Genomic DNA, 18,676 nt, shown 5'->3' on the forward strand with positions numbered 1-18,676 from the left:
GTGGAAGCAGCCCTAGTACCTCACAGGCTCTCTTGGGGCAGGTGCCAGCCACAGCAGAAGCTCCTGAGAACAGCCTGGAATTTAGCTGCAGCCTCAGGCCAAGCCCCCCACCCTCCGCTCCCATCTCACCGCACCACCTTTGGTGACCTCATCCAGGGCTTGTGTCAGAACAGGGCAGGTTATCTCGATCCACATAAGGGAGGTAGGAGTCACAGGCGTGCAGGCTGCCTTTTCAGCTCATTTATTGTTTTTGTTGATAAAGTGTTAACATATTGCACAACAGAACCAGGAAAGAGGTCCCAGCCTGGGAGACACTGCATCATGTCCCCTCTCTCAATCAAGGCTCCCGTGATGGGCACAGTGGGCATACAGCCCATTCCACTGCCCTGTCCACAGGTCCTTGGGCTGCAGTGGGGTCAGAGTGACCATCACTGTGAGGGTAACACGAAGAGCTGGCGGCGTGTTCGTGGAGAGTGGCTCTGGAGCAAAGTCAGGCAGCTGGTGGCATGAGGGGCCTGGGAAGGAACCTGGGGGGAGAAGGTAGGGGTCTGGGAACTACCCAGAACTGCCCTCCTCCTTGCCCACCCTGAGCCGCTACACTGTAGTAAAGAGAGCACTTGTCCGTGGGAGCCACTTCATTTGGCTGAGCACTGGATCTGGGTTCAGGCGCCACGATGCTGTCCCGGGGACCCTCCCTGCTGCACACCAATGGCAGGTGTGGCACAGACACCAGTTTCTGAGGGCAGGGCAGCCAGGCGCACCTGGCACTTAGGTCGCTTTCTCCTTCCCGTCCTCCCTCAGTTCCTCCTTCAGGCTCTCGGCCACAAGCTTCGTTTGCTGTTGAGAGAACACAGGACAGCAGGTGAGCCACACAAACCACGGCAGTGCCGAAGTAGTGGCAGAGGCTCCCACTCTCTGCAGAATCCCAGACAGAGGCTTTGACCCCAGGCAAGTGGTGACTCTCCGACACTGCCCGAGGGTTCCTGCAAGTCCTTGCATCTGACTGATGGGTCAGCAGATAGGGGTGTGAGTAGAAACGCAACATTGTGTTTGTGTAAGCCCAGCGCTGCCGGGGTTTTAAGGACAGTGGGATGAGAAGTACTGGCATCTCCTCTCTGGAGGCCCAGGATGAGAGGCATGGGGGGTCAGGGCCCAGGGGATGACAGGGCACTGACTTGGGGCCAAGTGTGTGCTCTGCCCCATGGGTCGAGCAACCTTGGCTGTGTGACCTTGTTGAGCTTGAGTTTCTACATCTGCACAGAGAGAGCAACGGGCAAATTTTGCAGGCAGGCTGCATGATTATTGTCCATGAAGTCCCTGGCCTAGAACAGATGCTCTAAATCATCAGACATTTCTTACCAGCCCTTTGACCCTACAGCTACAGGATCACTCTCCCCTCCCCCACCCAGGGCCACATCCTTATGGGAACATCCCACAGTTTCCCAGAGGGTGAGGCCAGGGTGGAGGTGCCCATCCGGACAGCAGGATGGGAGACTGCCAAGGAGGTGTCAGAAGGGAACAAGTCCATGCTCACGAATCAGGCAGCTGGTTGGGTGGAGGGGGTAGTCCTGCCTCTCCCAGCCACCTCTCCCCTGTGGGTGCTAGAAAGCACGACTACAGCTCTGGCCTATTTGTTAATAAATGAATAACTACTTTGGAATTTAGCTTCAAACACACACACAGCTTTTTGATACCAGCTATTTACTTATGGAAAAACAAAACTGAGCACAAATGCTGCTGTGCCCTGGGTACCTGGCTACTTATCTCGGGAGCCCCAAGTGCCTCACAGGGCTGGAGGCAATATGCCAAGCTTTCTGTGCCTTTCAAGGGGGAGAAGCCCCTTTCATAAGACCATCAACCAAAAGCCTCTGTCTAGTTCACTGCAGCCTCGAACTCCTGGGTGCAAGTTCCTCCTAAGGATCCTTTAGTTCCATAGGGTCTCAGGACAGCACTCTTGCTCCTGACTCTTCTCATCTTTTCTGAGCCTGGCCTGCCCCCCCAGGATGGCTCAGTGCTGGGTTCTCAAAGGCTGACCCCCTCTTCATTAGGGCCAGGGAGGGGACTGTCTAGCGTCTACATCTGAGCAGGACTTAGGGGGTGGCTTTTGATGAGAAGAGGGCCAGGGTGCTAGCTTACCAAAGGGGGCAGGTATTTTCCACAGGGGTCACCCTATTTCAGCAGGTCCAGAGCAAGGGGTGGGCATGGGAGTTAATGATGGCTCAGGGACTTGCTCTGTCCAAACGACCCACAGCTGCAAGGTTTCTGGAAGTTTCAGCCTTCCAGGGTAATGGAGACAGCTTTAGTTCACAAACCTGGAGAAACTAGACTGCCATGCCCTGTGAGAGCCTCCCAGAACTTATTCTTCACATCTGCTACCTTTTCCATTACTGACACTCAGGCCCTCTCCTAAGCCCACGCTGCCTGTGAACAACAGATGTCGAAGATCCCCCTAAAGGAAAGTGAGGATTTCAGCCCAGGTTCACAGCAGACCCTTCTAGCTGGTGTCATCAATTTTAAATGTCTTTTGATGAGAGAGGGAGAATGAATATAAATTTATTTTCTGATGACAAGTAACAGAAGAAATTAAAAGTTAAGTACATTTAAATAAACTAAAACAATAATAAGCTAGAACATTCCCCAGTTTGCCACAGATTCTTACAGCCACATTTCCCTGACATTCTCAGAGGGAGAAAAATCAAAATGGGTAGCATTTGAGGCTCTTTTGAGGCTCCAATTGTTCCCCCATTGTGAGTTGTGGCTTCGGTTGGGAGCCCACAGGGTCAGGTAACAGGCGCAGAGATGTGCAGCCGCTCTCTCAGGAAGGCCTCCAGCCTCACAGGAGTCGGGGCAGACGGACATTCTTCCCTGGTTGACCAAGCCCCAGGTGACGTTGTCTTACTTCCCAGAGCTGCTCCTAAGGTGTCCCTGCTTGCCCTTTTAGTTGATGTGCCCTCGGGAGACTCCCCCAGTGTCCACGGCTCCTTCCCTCAGGCCCAGGTCAGGGCTTCACCCAGGTTTGGGGATGAATGCAGGACCCGCCTGGTGGGGCTGCTCCCCATCTGCGCTGCCTGCCTTGCTCAGGGCAACACCCGAGAGCCTGGGGGTGTCCCTGAGGTCACAGGGCCATCCACACTGATAGCAAAGGCAGGAAGAATGGCCAGGGACCCTACATCTGCTCGTGCCTCAGGCCAGCTGTTCTCACACTTCTGCCCTCTCCTTTGCCTCCCCTAGACCATGGCCTGGTCAGCTGGGCCAAGTCCACCCCCAGCCTCTCATTCTGTGGCTGGTCCCTCAGGGCTTGATCTGCCTGCTGCCCAGGAGTGTCTTAAGGCCAACTTGGCAGCCAGAGGAGAGAGCTGGGACAAGAAGGCTGTGCTCCCAGGGCCTCCGCAGAGCAGTGCGGTGGTGGGCCAGGTGGTTTCCTTCCAGGAGCTCCGCCTCCTGGGGACATGGTGGGGAGCAGCGTTCAGCCTGACTCCCTTGGTCTCGTCATGCCCACACTCCCCGGCTGGGAGATGTTGAGCCACTGGCAGAACCTGTAGCCAAAGCTCAAAGGAAAACCTCAGCAGTTGGGAAAACCATGGCCTGCTTGCCTAGCCCGCTTGCCGGAGACAAGGAGTTAAGCTGGCAGGAGATCAGGGCTGACATCCAAGCCTCTCCTGCACAAATGGAGAGGCTGGGCCTCTACTTCCCTTGTGTGCTAAAATGGGGTCAGAAGCCATGGACACTTGCTACTGGCGGTCCAGCCATAAGATGACTTCTCTTGGGTAAACCAACTGCTGCTCATGGGCCTGGATCCCTTCAGGTGGGGATCACGCAGCTTGCACCAGAAACACCCCATGTGTCCTCGATGCAGCGACTGTGATGCAAACCAGCCCTCCTGGGGAAAGGAGAGCTGCAACCCAGTCACAGTCCCTGCCGGAGTGGACCCAGTCATACCCTCCCCCCGGGGAAACTGGCAGGACTGACTTCAGACTCTCAACATTTTTGATTAGGTGGGAACCTTGAAGATCATTCAGTCTCATGGCCACAGACTCACAGGCTGAAATGCTGGCTCTGGCCTGCAGAGGGGCCAGGACTCTGAATTTTCAACAAGTCCTCGAGGTTTTTCCACCAACTATTCCTGGCTTCCAAGTCTCTGATTTGTTGTCTGCCACCTTTCACAAAAAAAGCAAGCCAGTGTCAGAGTTGCAAGGTGACAACTGATTCCTCCTAGGCCACATGAAGGCTCTGGCTGAGTGGGCTGGGGGTCCCACAAGCACCAGACTGCTTTGGCAGCTCAGCTCTTTGGCTTCTTCCCTTTAGCAGCCCTGGAGAGGGGTGCGGGTGAGAGGGAGCAACATTATCCCCTTTAAAAAAACCTGGCTTCTTCGGGGGTCCTTAAATGAAAACTTTCATAAATACATAAGCAAGATAATAGACTTCTTCACAAAAAAGTATCACAATGGAGAATGGAATTTTCCCCCACTTGTGACTCATTAAAACACTCAGGCTCCAAATTATTCTTTAAAAAGCACAGTCTGAGTTTTTGCATTATTAGTAATGATTATAACAGGAACTTAACCATTAAGCTAAATGCACCGCTTATCCTGAGGGAGGCTGTGCCACCAGACCCCCTTTAGAGAAGCCAGAAATCGTTTCTGAGACTTGTGATGTTTCCCACAGACCTAGGATGGCCACGGTGGACCCCCTGGACCTCAGATGGCCCTTTTACCCTCCAGGCTTATAACAGCGCCTCTCGCTGGCTGATCTGCAATCAATGTTAGGGTCCTTCTATTCACAGCATGCGGGAAATCATTTGATTTACACTGCTTTCCCAGTTCAAAATCTACTATCACCTATTCCATGACCCCCGCCCCCCCAAAAACAACCTCCTACAGAAGGAACATATCCAGGCAGCTCTTGACTGAAGGATGGAAAACCCCAAGTAACACCAGTGCCCGTACTGGAGGCCTCCCAGGCCCGCGTCCCCTGAGTGCAGAGTGCAGTGGCTGAGACGAAACTGAACTGCTGGCCACACGGGTAGTCCTGGGGCAGCAGCTAAAGCAGGAACGGGGTTCCCAGGTCAGTTCAGGTCAGCAGCAGCACCTGCTCCCTGGGTCCCCAGCCTCAGGTGTGCAGGCCTGACCAGAGAGCACAGATCTCATCAGATCGGGTGCTGGGATTGTTGAACACTCCCCACATGATTCCAACATGCAGCCGAGGTGGACCACAATCAGAAAGAAGTCAGCTACCATCTGCCAGGGCAGGCAGGAAGGGCAGGATGGCCGTGAACCTCTCCCATGTGAGCTCAGCATCGGCACCTCGCCATTACAGGTATCCCCGATGCGACCATGGGGGTCTCAGCTTGGCTAAGCAGCTTGTTGAGGACATGCGGCAAGAGCCAGGGCAAAACTAAGCAGCAGCTTGGCGATTCAGATGAAAGAGTAAAGAAGAGACCGGGCCTTCTGAAGCACCGTATTTTCACAAAGACTTATTTTTATTTGTCCTATCTATTGGAAAGTTTACCTCAAACAGCACTCTGAAAATATTCTAATATGATAATTAAAAAATCCAATCCTGCCTGGGCCTGGTGATGCCATCAGCAGTGAGTGGAGGGGTAGGAGGGCCCAGGCGGCAACCCGACAGCCGGTACTGGAGGGCTCATGCCAACCTTCCGCACTAGAGAGGGTGCTTCATTTTCACAGGCAACCACACGTGCCAGAGGCCCTGGCTCCTGTCTCCCACCTAGCCAGCCTTTCTCAGTGTCCCCGACTAAGGAGGCAGCGCCATTCCCAGCTGGTTCTCACACCAGAGTTTCTACCGGCTCTGCTGAGGCCTGCTCCGTCCCCTGGCCCTTCTTCCTGGTCTCCCCAGGGCTGTCCCCTGCCTGCACTGAGACCACATCCCAGACTCTCCTACTCTTGTCCCAAGCAATATTTTAAACAGGGGACCGGAGCACCACGCTGTGGACTGCAAATCACCCTGCTTTCCTCTCGTCCCCTTGCCCTGTTGGCCTACGCTCCAGCTTTGGCTCTGCTCTGGCCACCAAGTCCTTCTGCTGGGCGCCTGTAGTACCTGCCTGGTAGGCCTGCCAGAGCTTTGCCGGTGACACATCCTGCCACTCGGTCCTCAGCCTGTCTCCTCCCCCGTGCAGCCACCTGTCACTGGCACATCCCTCTATTTTAATTCCTACACTCCACTCAGACCATCTGGTTTTTTCAATGTTTATGTGCAGAGTTTTTGTTTTAAATGTTGTATCCCACCTGATATGCAATCTCTGGAGAGCAGGGCCATGATGAGGCCCAGGGTCTACAATAGCACCTGGCACTGTCTGATGCCCCATGAACACATGGGACAGGGACCTGCTGAGCTTCAAGCCTTGGGTAGCAGCCAGAGATTCTAATTCAGCCACTGATCACGATATAATTAAGACGAAATGATGAAGCCTTCTTTCTCGATATAATTAAGACGAAATGATGAAGCCTTCTTTCTCATGTGTATATAAATGAGACATACTCAGGTTCCTGCAGCCAGCATCACTCTCTGCATCACATATTTGTTGATCCTGTGCATGAAATCATGGAAAACACACCAGCGACATGGACTTTATATCAGAAGCACCAGGATTTCAGAGTTCCCAACAGCGACCTGCCCTAGTAACAATGCAAGCTTGGATCCCAGGCCCTAAGATCGGACTCCGTGGAGCAGGAATCTTATGGCTAGCAACCTAGGTGTGGCTCTGGTGAATGGGAACGTGGTCTGCAGTCACAGCTGGGTGGGAGGAGAAAGGGGAAACTCTAAGGACCATGAGGAAAGTGCCAAATCATGAGTGTGGTCCTAGATAGAAACTAAGACTCCTCCAAGAAAATCAAACCCCAGTCCAAAAAGGCTCCCTGCTCACACAACAGGTGACATGCAAGAGTGTCCACGACACAGTTCATTAACTGCACAAGTTGACTCTGGGGAGGATGAACGCCATTAAAGTGAAAAAAGAAAAAGGTGTTTGAAATGTCTGTTTCTCAGCCAGGCTCAAGCCTGTAATCCCAGCATTTTGGGAGGCCAAGGCAAGAGGACTGCCTGAGCCCAGGGGTTCGAGACCAGTCTGGTCAACTTGGTGAGACCTCGTCTCTACAAGAGATCAAAAAATTAGGCAGGCATGGTAGCCTAATTTTTGTAGTTCTGGCTACTTAGAAGGCTGAGGTGGAAGGATCACCAGAGCCCAGCAGGTTGACACTGGGGTGGCTGTGAGCGAGCCACTGTACTCCAGCCTGGGTGAGTGAGACTGACTCAAAAAAAAGAAAAAAGAAAAAAAGAAATGTTGTTTCTCAAATGATCTTTTGAGCCCTGCTTTCTTTGCACATTTGGGTTTCAGAGTAAAATTTCCCAAAGCACAAGTTAAAGGCACTTTGAAAGGAGATATCTTGAGACTGCAAATTACCTCCCATGGAAAGTAGGGAACCTGCATAAGCCTGCTTTCCCTCCATCCCTCAGGCACACACTCATTCTGATGCTTCTGGAACAGGGAGCCAGTCATGTCTGATTAGCTATAGCTGTCTCAAGTCTGAGCTGCTGAGATCATCACATGCCTGCCAACACTACGGCTGTGAGGTTCCACAGGTGGCGAGAAGACGCTGAAAGCTAACGCAAGCTGACAGCAAAACTGACGAGCGAGCCCCTCCTTGGTTCTCAGAAGCGTCATGGGGCACTTAGCCCTCACCAGGACTGCCCATTGGCTCTTATCTTTCACATTCATCAATGGGCAGCGCTGATATTTTCTCTAAGTTATGGGTACCCCTGATACACATGGAATCACTAAGCAACTAAAGTAACAGACCCTTCCCCAGGAACCCCAGGCTTCAGCTGGGACACCTCGTCATTTTCCACGGGCTGTAAGGCTCAGGCATGTATATCTGGGCATTAGTCCATAATTCCAGGGCTCCCTGGGCCCTCTTCCTGCCAGTCTTGGCTGCTTTACCTCCTCATTTCCTGCGTTTCTAACTGCTCTTGTACAACAAAACCTTTTTACCTCCTGTTTTGTTGGCAGAATTTTCAATGTCCATTATATTCTATTACCTGTGTGTAACTAAATTTATAGTGACCAATACTTACATCACTTTATATGCCAAGCACTGTTCTAAATACTGTACGTGTGTGTCATTTACTCCTCATAACCATCTTAGAAAGGCGCACCATTATCATCACACAGGGAGGTTGAGAAACTTGCCCAAGGCCTGGAGCCTGTCTGGCCCCAGAGCTGGGCTCCTAACCTACGCACTACCTTGCCCTTCCCCGATGCTGGGTCCAGACATTGCTCTGTTTTGTACTATAATGGTATCACCCAACTATCTACTAGGGTCTCCTATGCTTTGAGACTCAGATTCAACTGTATCACACTTTCAACCCCGGAAGTCTTGCCAGTGATTTTGGATTCTAGGTGTGTATCCAGTTTTGTTTTGCCACTCCTGGCTCAGATTTTCTGCTTCTGCTAAATTTCTAAAACCAAAGCAGTCCCAGAGCTGGAATACACTGTTAACTCCTATCCTGATCTGTAAGCACACATTTAAGTAAGATATTAAAAGGTGCTTAAAACTCTGGAAAGGAAGTTTAAGAATCAACTTAAAAAAACCCCAAAAAACCAAAGACCTTGATTTTTTTTTTTTTAAAGAAAAGTTTCTGAAGGGATCAAGAACAAGAAAATATGGACACTGAGTAAGAAAGTTAGCAAAAATCACAAATGCTCAAGCAACCGAAACCTGGAAAAGTCTTATGATGCAGAGTGCTGAAGAGAGCATCTCTAATGAAGGGAATTGCAGAACTGGAAGTCTTGCTTTGGCAACGGACTGCAACTTACTAAACACATAAAGGGAATAAAACTATGAATAAATTATTCGGGAACAAGAAAGGTTAAAGTCACTCATATCTGCTTTATTAGATGAAGAGAAAAATGTGGTAACAGATGTTTAAAAGGCTCAAGTGAATGAATGCTTTTTTGAAGCATCAATATATGAACGTGAAGAAGTGTGAGCTCTGGAGTGCTTTGCGGACATCCACCAAGGGGAACAATGGGGCAGTGGCTTGAGGCTGGGCCTCGGAGCAGTGCTCTAACTCTGCTGGCGCAGGCCAGTGACACCATGCAGGATCAGGTCGGAATGCAAAGAGAATTTGTAATGTAGAGAAATAACTAGAAATAAAAAGAAGCAAAGTCCCTAAGATAAAAGCAAGCTATGACTAATGGCAAGAAAATAATATAAATAGAAGCAAAGGTGACAATCAATTATTTCTGGCATGGGCATCAACTATATGTTATTATAGGCAGGAGGGTGATAAAGGGTGATGAAGACTTGGGAGTGACATCCCCATATGGGAGGACTGAAAAGATGGGTGAAGGTGAAACCAATTCTGTGTGAGAAAGGGGGACTATTTCATATTTTGACAAATTAAAATGTAAAAATAGTATGGTGATAATTTGCTCCAAATCAGAGGATAAATGACTAAGTTTGTTTTTAAAATTACTTTGGCATGGCATCTTTCACGGAAGTAACTAGATCTACAGGTGTGATGTGGTTTTCAAAATGAGTGCAGAGAGATCTTCCACCCAGGTTTTGCTACAATGTGGTACTGAACTGTTTCGGAAGAGAGAGGTCTACGATCTTCTTGCTTATCTTCAGTCCCTTGATACTGACCCATTCAGTAACACCCTGACTAGGACACAGCCCAGTTGCTCAGTCACCCAGATGGCCAGCAGCATCTAGTCAGGGGGGAGACATTTCCTAGATTTACACAGCATTACTTCTTCAGGAATGAGTTCACTCCTGATTTGAATATAGGCAGCATGCTCCTCCCTCTCCTAGGCCTGGGAGATAAGGGTATGCCTGAGCCTTCAGGATATGACTCCCTTCCTGTCCCAAAGCTCTAGGAGTCAAGGAGGGTGGCAGCGTCGTTCTCTCCCAGGCCAGGGAGCCTGCTGTGTGGTCACATGGGTCACTAGGGTCCTTTGGGAGATGGGCCCAGAAGGTTTGTGACCATCTAAGACTGAGATAATGATCTGGTCAGCCCTCCTCTTTGATCTGCAGGTCCCAAGTGGACAGCTAGAGACAGCCTGGGACTCAGACCAGTGGACACGAAGAGCAAAGGCTGCTCCAAAGAACCCACAGGCTCCTTCAGTGAAAGCTGTAGATGGGTGACATTGACAGACCCAGGAACTGAAACCTCGCTAATTAGGTTAAGCCAAGGTGTGTCATGGAGGTGTAAAAGCTCAAAGAATAGGAAAAAACACCACCAATAAACAACAGAAGTCAGAGAGTCTCTAAATGGACCCAGAGGTGACCATCTGAGGGAGATACCTGTGGTGGCCAGGGGCAATTCCAGTCCTGACTCATGGAGCATGAGGGATCAAGATTTCACAGTGGCATGAGAAAAACTCAGAGAACTCAGAAAGTAAAAGGATGAGGCAAGCAATCTACTACATGACATGCGGGAAATAGTCCACTGCTTACGTCTGGGTTTCAACACAGGATTTTTTTAAAAACTTAAATATTTTTCTTAAATATGAAGGGGGAATAGCCCTTTAAGGAAACACTGCCGGTCACCAACAGGAAAGAGAAAGCAGCTGCTGTAGGGCGAGTTCCTTCTCTGCCCCGAGGAGCCCCACACCCTTTCTAAGCGCCTGGGAAGGTGAAGGAGGCAGCACCCACATCAAAGCACCCCTGGTCACTGCAGAGGGGCCTGGCTCCATTCTGCCGAAACACAAGCATGTCACCAAACTGAAAGCTGATTCTTATGAAATGTAGCCACAGTTTAAGGCCACGAGAGAAAGCACAAATGTTTCCCATCACCTTTATGATCCTCCCCAAGGCAGGTTTTTTCTTTCTCCCATCTGAACACCGTATGGCCTTGATAAAGGTTAAGCATCTTATATCTTCTATTAATGTTATCTAAAGTTTCAAAACCATTATTATGACCAAATCAAAAGCGGTAATTACAACAGGATGATTTCCAAAACTCTATATCCCTTCACTGCACAAGAGATGACCATGTACCCTTCACCTCCAGGGCAGGGCCTGTCCTTGGCCAGATAAGATGGGCTTCCCTGGATGCTGATGGCTGTGAGTCACCAGAATTGCTGCCACTGGGTGTCCCTCTTATAGAGCCTGGATAAAGCTGAAACCAGAATGGTTGACTTGACTATGCCTGATGTTTTTTTTTCCAAGAAAAACACAGTAAGCGCTAGGCAGGAATTCAAGCTTTTATGCACTTGACAGCTATTTTCCCTCAGAACAGTTAATTCTTACTCAATAAGCAGAATTAATTACAGCTTCTCCCCTACAACTTTCATTTCCCTTTACCTTTTTTATTACCTATGCCCCCTCCTGGGTGAGGGGCAGCTCCTGTAACCAATACTGATCGCTAAATCAGATTGATGGAAAGGCCATCCAACACTCTTCACTGCTATGCTACTGTGTCTTGAGCACACATGGCAGCCAGTCAGTATTTTCTGAAATCTAGAACTGAAGCGACATAATGCTGTCCCAGTTCGTGATAAGAGGTCATTCAAAACACATCTGGGTACCCACATCCCTGAAGCACCAAGAAAGAATCTTTCCATTATCCTTCCTCCAGGCATACCTTCCAATGTGGTGCAGTTAGTAATAAGCTGGATAATTTTTACAGCATATGCCTATTTTTTATTGACTAAGAATACTCTAGCCGGGCATGGTGGCTCAGCCTGTAATCCTGTGCTCTGGGAGGCTGAGGTGAGTGGAATGCCTGAGCCCGCGGGTTTGAGACCTGCCTGGGCAACTTGGCGAGACCTCATCTCTACAATAAATCAAAAAATTAGCCAGGCGTGGTAGCGCTTGCCTGTAGTTCCAGCTACTTGGAAGGCTGAGGCGGAAGAATCACTGGAACCCAGCAGGTCGAGGCTGCAGTGGCCAGGAGTGTGCCACTGCACTCCAGTCTGGGTGACAGAGGGAGACTCCAACTCAAAAAAAAAAAAAAAGAAAATTCCAACAGTTCTAGGAAGCCAGACTCCCATGGCTTGCTGTGGATAAGGGGAGAATAAACTGTCCTGCTGCTCTCTCTGACTGGAGACCAGGAGTCCTGTCTGAGAATTTGGGGGAAAGTTGTGATTTCAAGGATTCACCTGTTTCTTTCTTCCAGGAGAGTAGGAGACCTGGTCTAGATAATAATGGAGATACAACAGCAGCTAATTTATTATTCTATATGTAATATCACAGGCTCACACTCTATCTGCCTAATGGAAATAAAAAAGTTCTGACTTTTCTTAGGTCCCAAGAAAAGTAAAAAAACCTTAAGTACTTGGGTAAATTTAAATGTTCTTGGTTTGTTAGGTGAGGACAATATTACTGAAAATAGTGTCTGTGAATTCATAAAAAGAATAAAAGCTAGGACTAAAATATTAAGATTCTATCTATAAACATATTCAGAAGAATATGCAAAATAGGAAGAGAAGTGGTTAAGATGCACTTCACAAGGCTCCTGAGGTCACCACAGAAAGATCCAAATACTCAGTTCATTCCAGTCAGTTTCTATTCACTGTGTCTAAGTCTAAAACTGTAGATGTATTGTTTACTTTGAGAGCAGCAATGGCTTCTTTCTCTATTCTCGTCACACAGACACTTCAGATGACTGGTGCTCTCTTTAGTCTGACCTTTGGAAAAGAAATCCCAGTCACAGTTTAGGTTATGATCCTGCTTAACCATATGACTGCAGACAAATAAACAAAAGTTACGAAGTCTAGAGTGTGACAGGATGCTACCTCCTTGCTTTGCTTTGTAGAAACATGAGCTGATCCACCTAATAGGTGTTGAATCAAATATGCCTTCAAATATTTAGTCCTTCTTCTAACGTTACTACTGTTTTCTTGTCTGAAGCCAAGGATGGGAGATAGCACAAGAGATAAGCTATTTGCTAGCAGGGAATCACTGGTAAAAGTTATAAAATATAGATGTTTTTTACCTGTTACCCTGAATGCCCTGCAAGTCATTTTGTCAAGAGGACATGGAACACATGATTTAGGAGCACATAGCCAGCCTTTGGTGGGGTGATTTGGTATCACCTAGTGAAGCCTGTAGCTGATTTAGCTAACTTACGTGGATCTAGGAGAAGGATGCAAACCAGAAATCCCATAAGTCATTTGGCCAAGTCAAATTAAGCAAACTTGCACCAAATAAATAATACTGCAACTGTACCAGGTTGTAGGTATTTATTTTACTACCCTTTGAACCAAGCATTCCAGATAAGTATATGGCAAAGCACATGGATGAACGCTCTTACTTATGTAGGCTTCAGTAAAAGGGCATGAAAAACAATAGAAGGGAAGAATAAAACATTCACAATGATTAATAAAATAAAACCAAACCATTCTTATTTTCAAAAAGGAACCGGCATCAGTATCAAGACTTCCTCAGTGTCCTCAGAAAAGTCAGTCACTTCCATGTATGCACAGCCCAGCAGCCAAATGTCCTGGGCTGGGAGGAAGTGATGGCTGACCACAGAGGGAAACACATGCTAGGCAGAAATGGAACAAAACAAAACAGTGGATGAGTCAGAGCCCAAAGGCTTCCACACAATGAGAGGACAACTGTTTCCAAACAAAGCCCTCATCAGGTACAAATGTGCATTGACAATAATGATACACAAGGTAAAAGGAACTCTACCCAACAGTTCTTGAGGTCTTGGCCTCCTGGGAATATTCTCCAACCTTAAGAAAGCAGAGTCTCCCAAACCCCACCTATGGTATTTTTTATTTTATTTTATTGGAGACAGGGTCTCACTCGTCATCCAGGCTGGAGTGCAATAGCACAATCACAGCTCACTGCAAACCTGAATTCCATGGCTCAAGTGATCCACCTTTCTCAGTCTCCTGAATAGCTGGGACTACACATGTGCGCTACCATACCCAGCTATCTTTAACTTTTTGTAGCGAGAGGGTCTTATTACATTGCCCAGGCTGGTCTTGAACTCCTGGGCTCAAGTGATCCTCCCACCACAGACTGCCAAAGTGCTAGAATTATAGGCATGACACCCCACCCCCATGGCATTTTAAAGGTGCTGTGAGGGACTTGTAGCCCCTAGGCGAGTGCAGGGCTTCCAGCCACCATGTTGACTAACATGGATTGGGCCTGGAACCCACCTGTCAATCTCCTCTACCAGACCTCTGTGGCCCCCTCCCACCTCCTTCCCCATGGGCTTTCTGTCTGGGAACCTCAGTGCAGGGCCGCTGTGCAGGGAGCTCCATGGGAATCACAGGTGTCTCCTATGCTCTCAGACCCAGCCTGTGTGCCCAGCACACAGAAACAGCAGCCGGACTCTAGTTTCAGGGTCCTCCTGTTTCAGAGTTCTGTGGCTTTGAATAAACCTAGTCATTCCTACTGCTCTCTGAAGACACAGTCCATGTGCCCCATATTCCATGAAGCCTCCTTACTCTACCACAGGTAGGACGAATGCGCTCTCCATTCTGTATACACACGGGCCACACTCTGTATGCAAAGCACCCTGGTGTGGGAGCTGACATGGTCCTGCCTGGCTGTTGGCCTCCCCACATCTGGGATGTGCCTCAGAAGTGGAGAGGAACCAGAAGATTTAGGGACGACTTCTGCACAGAGACCACAAACATATCCTTGAGGGGTCTCCATTCTTCCTAGCCTTCAAAATCAGACTCACCCCTCTGCCATTAAAATCCCAATTCCTTGGAAAGGCCAATTCTGCAGTCACAGAAGAGCCAGGGGTGGTGGTTAGGGAACACACACTGTCTCATGGGACAACCATCTTTAACCAAAGAAGCACAAGTCCAACTGGCAATTGCAGGTACTCCATGCAGACAGCTTGAACAGTAGAATGAATGTACTGTCATGTACTGAGTCCCAGTCCTTGCAGATCAGCAATCAGAATGTATCTGAGGCTCCTATAAGTTTCCCATGTCCCATTTGTGATTCTCATTAAGTAGGTCTGGAAGTTGGGAGGAATCTAAGTTTTTTTTCAAATTTTTAATTTTGATATTATTTCAAACTTACAGAAAAATTACAAGCATTAGTATAAGGAAGTCCCAATTACCCTTACTCAGATTTACCAACTGACATTTCACCCATTTATTTTATCTTTCTCTCTATAGCAAGCAAGTTGCAGATATCATCTTGTTTTATCCCTAAATTTGCCAACATACACTTTCTAACAACAAAGACATTCCCTTTTATAAAACTATAGGGGAGAATGCTCCTTAAACAATTTTGAAGGGTGAAATGATGATCAGTATTTTATTTTATCAAGCTTCCCAAATTTTATCAATGGATAAAATTCAGAAAGTATCAAAAACAGATGGGAGGCTCTGAAGTATTACTGCAGTGCAATAGAGCATCAACTGATCATTCCGAGGAAAAAAATCTATCAAGATGAGTACATGAATTCTTCTAAAACAAAAATTATTGCAATGCATTGGAATAGAACAGCACCATATAAAGAAGTATGCAGTTAGCTGAGTTGGGGGATATATGTAGACAGCCTCTAAACAGCAACCAATGATCCCTGCCTCCTGGGATTCACTCCTTTGTGGAATTTCCCACCCTTGGGTATGGGCCGCACCTAATGACTTACTTCTAATAAACATAACACAGCAAAGTGATGGACTGCCACTTCTGAGATTCAGGCTCAGTGACTGTGGTTTCCATCTTGGATGTACCCTCTTTCTTCTGCTTTCTCTGATGGAAGCCATGCTATATACTGCCCTATGGAGAGGCCCATGGATTGAGGAACTGGTATATTCAGCCAACAGCCAGGGGAATGAGTTTGGAAGTGACTCTACCCCTGTCGGTCCTTGAGACGCTCATAGCCTTGGCCAAAACCTTGACTGCAGTCTTGAGAGAAGCCCCGAGTAAGAGGCAACCAGGTAAGTCATGTGTGAATTCACAGAAAATGTGAGATGGCAAATGTTTGTTGTAAACTGCTAAGTCTTGAGGTAATTTGTTACCCAGCAAGAGATAATACAGGATGGTTACGATGGAGCCTCACAAAAACCCACTGTTAGTAAAATATGCCTGATTTCATGGAGCTGCTGCTCAGTGAAGATGAAAGGGCCAAAAGGTCCTCACCAGAGAGGCAGCAGGTGGGTCTTTCTCTCCCCCCTCTCCTGATTTAACTCTCTCAATCGAATCCTTCCTATTGACTTTTAAAAATATTTTATTTTAAAAATACATGTGCATAGTTTTAAAAAATCAGGCAGTATAAAAATGTTGAAAAAATATTTACCCCTACTTTTTGTTCCCCAGTTCCCCATCTTGGAGGAACTTTTCTTGATCATTCTTTCAGAAAGTGTTGTTTGTTTTGTTTTATTTTTATGTCATCATAGGATACCTCTGGAACATCTACCTTCTGGTTTTTTTAATACAAAGACTGGCAATAATAGACTCTTTTCTGCATCTTGCAAAAATTATTTGATAAATCATGGCAATGGTCCCATAGCAGATACTACAGAAAGCCCTTTTTCTTTTGAATGGCTGCAAGAATTCTATTGTATGGACAGGACAATTCATTGAATCAGTCCCCTGAACTAGGATATTTAGGTTGTTTTTAAACCACTGCTGTTCATGCATATGTGTATTTCCTTATGTGCGTGTGAGTATATCCGGGGGACACAATCCTAGAGTTCTCCAATGGCTATTAAACATATACCCGAGTTTCTCTTATGAAACCTACAAACAAAGCCTTCTTATCCGCCCCTCCCCTCCAGTCAACATTCTATTTCTCCCCTCCATTTCCTAGCCAAATGTGTTGATAGAGTTGTCTACCCTGACTGTTTTCTCAACTCTAGCTCCCTTAATCACTTCAAATTAGCTCCTGGCCCTATTAATCCACTGATATAGCTCCCTCTATCCCTAACCACCACACTGTTAAATCTATGGGGCATTTCCTGGTTCTTATTTTTGCTGAGTGCCACTGAGGAACTGAATTTTTAATCTGATTTAATTTGAACTAATTTAAATTAAAATAGCCACAGATGGCTGGTGGCTACTGTGGACAGTGTGGCTTTGTGTGCTCTTCCTGAGAGAGATCATGCACACCCACAGCCTCAGCCACATCTACATGCAGACCACGCACACATCTTTATTCCAGCCCAGACTTTCTTCTGAACTCCACGCTCACACCAATGCCTACCTGACATCTTCTCTTGGATGTCAATAAATTAACAAAATTAGATTCAAGATCATTTTCTGAAGCAAGGCTATCTTCCCAGTTAGTGAACTCTATAGCCATTCACTCAAGGGTACAGCTCAGGAACTGCAAAAATCAAGTCTGGTTAACTTGATCTCTTAATTACTTCTCAAATGTGTCTACTTCTCTATATTTTGACACCTTCACATAAATCCATCATAGAAACCACTCAACAACGCCCTTACTGGTCTACTTGTACCCTCTCTGACCACACCCCCAAATCTATCTTCTCTGATGTAGCCCAGTGTAAGTCTACAGATAACCAGCCCTTGCTTAAGCAGCTTCACTGGCTTCCTGGGCCTTTGGAATCAAGGCAGCAGCCTCGTGTGCAAGGCTCAATTCTGCCAACCCTAGCTAACTCACCATGCCCCTCCTCCATTTCCCTCTAGTCACGCTGGTCTTCTGTCTCCTGCAGTTATCATGGAGGGATTTTATCATCTCTTTTTGACCCTTTCCCTGATTTTCAACATCACCTTCTGTAACTCTGAGAAGCAAACAAAAACCCTCCTGTTACCCACACCATGAAGATTCCTCAAGAGCTGGCTGCTGAGTGATGGATGCCACGGAAGAAAGTCCAGCTCATTTGCTTCTTTCCTTATATGTCTTTATCTGCCCACTGTCTTACACACAAAAGCAGAATGGGAAGGGACAGTGGCACTCTATCCCTCATTAGCCTTCCTACCAGCTGGGCAGGGAAGTCTGAACACTTCCAATAGGGCGAGGAGGAGGTCATACCTCACACAGAAGGCCCCTCTAATCACAGTTTCTGGTCAACTTTGATGATCCGAAAGGTCTTTTTTATATTTTGCCAAATCTCCCTCTCTGTTCCTTCCAGTCAGTGGTCCTAGGTTCACCCTCTGGAGTCATAACAAAAATGACAACAGTGACAGCAGCTAACCTATACTCTGTGCTATTGCTCTGCTGGGCACTGTGTGAGCTATTTTCAAAATGCCCCTGTGAGCTGGCTACTATTATTATCTCCATTTTGTAAAGCAAGAACCTATAACTTAGTGAGGGAAAATAATTTGTCCTCAGTATCAGAGCATTCAGATTATGCCTGTGTTCTTCAATGTCTTTACTGAAATGCAGTGCCCAGAATTTACCACGATGCCCAGGTCTTCACCACACCAAGTGCGGTCAAAGGACCAGTCGCATAAGTTTCACTTGGGAGCCTGTTATAAGGCAGAGTCTGGGGCTCCACCCTAGCTCTGATGAATCAGATTTTGCATTTTAACAAGATCCCTGGGGGATTCATAGACACATTAGAGTTTGAGAAACACCACTCTCCATGTGCCCAGTTTAACAAAGAATACAGGTGGAATATTTTATTATGTCATTAAACCAATCAACAGTTCTTAATACCTACTATTGATACCAGGCACTATGTGCGTAACCAGGGATCCTACAACCATCTAAAAGTAGAGTTTAGCATGGCGGGGGGAGGGGGGGGTGAGAGACAGAGAGGAGG

At 47.4% G+C, this 18,676-nt stretch overlaps 1 protein-coding gene across 1 annotated transcript in view; it reads right to left on the minus strand.

Annotated features, from left to right (window-relative positions):
* Positions 1-225: 225 nt before the first annotated feature.
* Positions 226-18,676, minus strand: part of ANO10 (anoctamin 10) — a 222,129-nt gene continuing 203,678 nt past the window's right edge. Inside the window, exon 13 of the mRNA XM_021718822.1 lies at positions 226-837. Coding sequence (XP_021574497.1) covers positions 769-837 — 69 coding nt within the window. The 3' untranslated portion in view covers positions 226-768. The remainder of the gene's footprint in view (positions 838-18,676) is intronic.

This window comes from Carlito syrichta, unplaced genomic scaffold (assembly GCF_000164805.1).
Source record: "Carlito syrichta isolate Samal-C Ts95f unplaced genomic scaffold, Tarsius_syrichta-2.0.1 Scaffold313745, whole genome shotgun sequence".
NCBI classification, from domain to species: domain Eukaryota; kingdom Metazoa; phylum Chordata; class Mammalia; order Primates; family Tarsiidae; genus Carlito; species Carlito syrichta.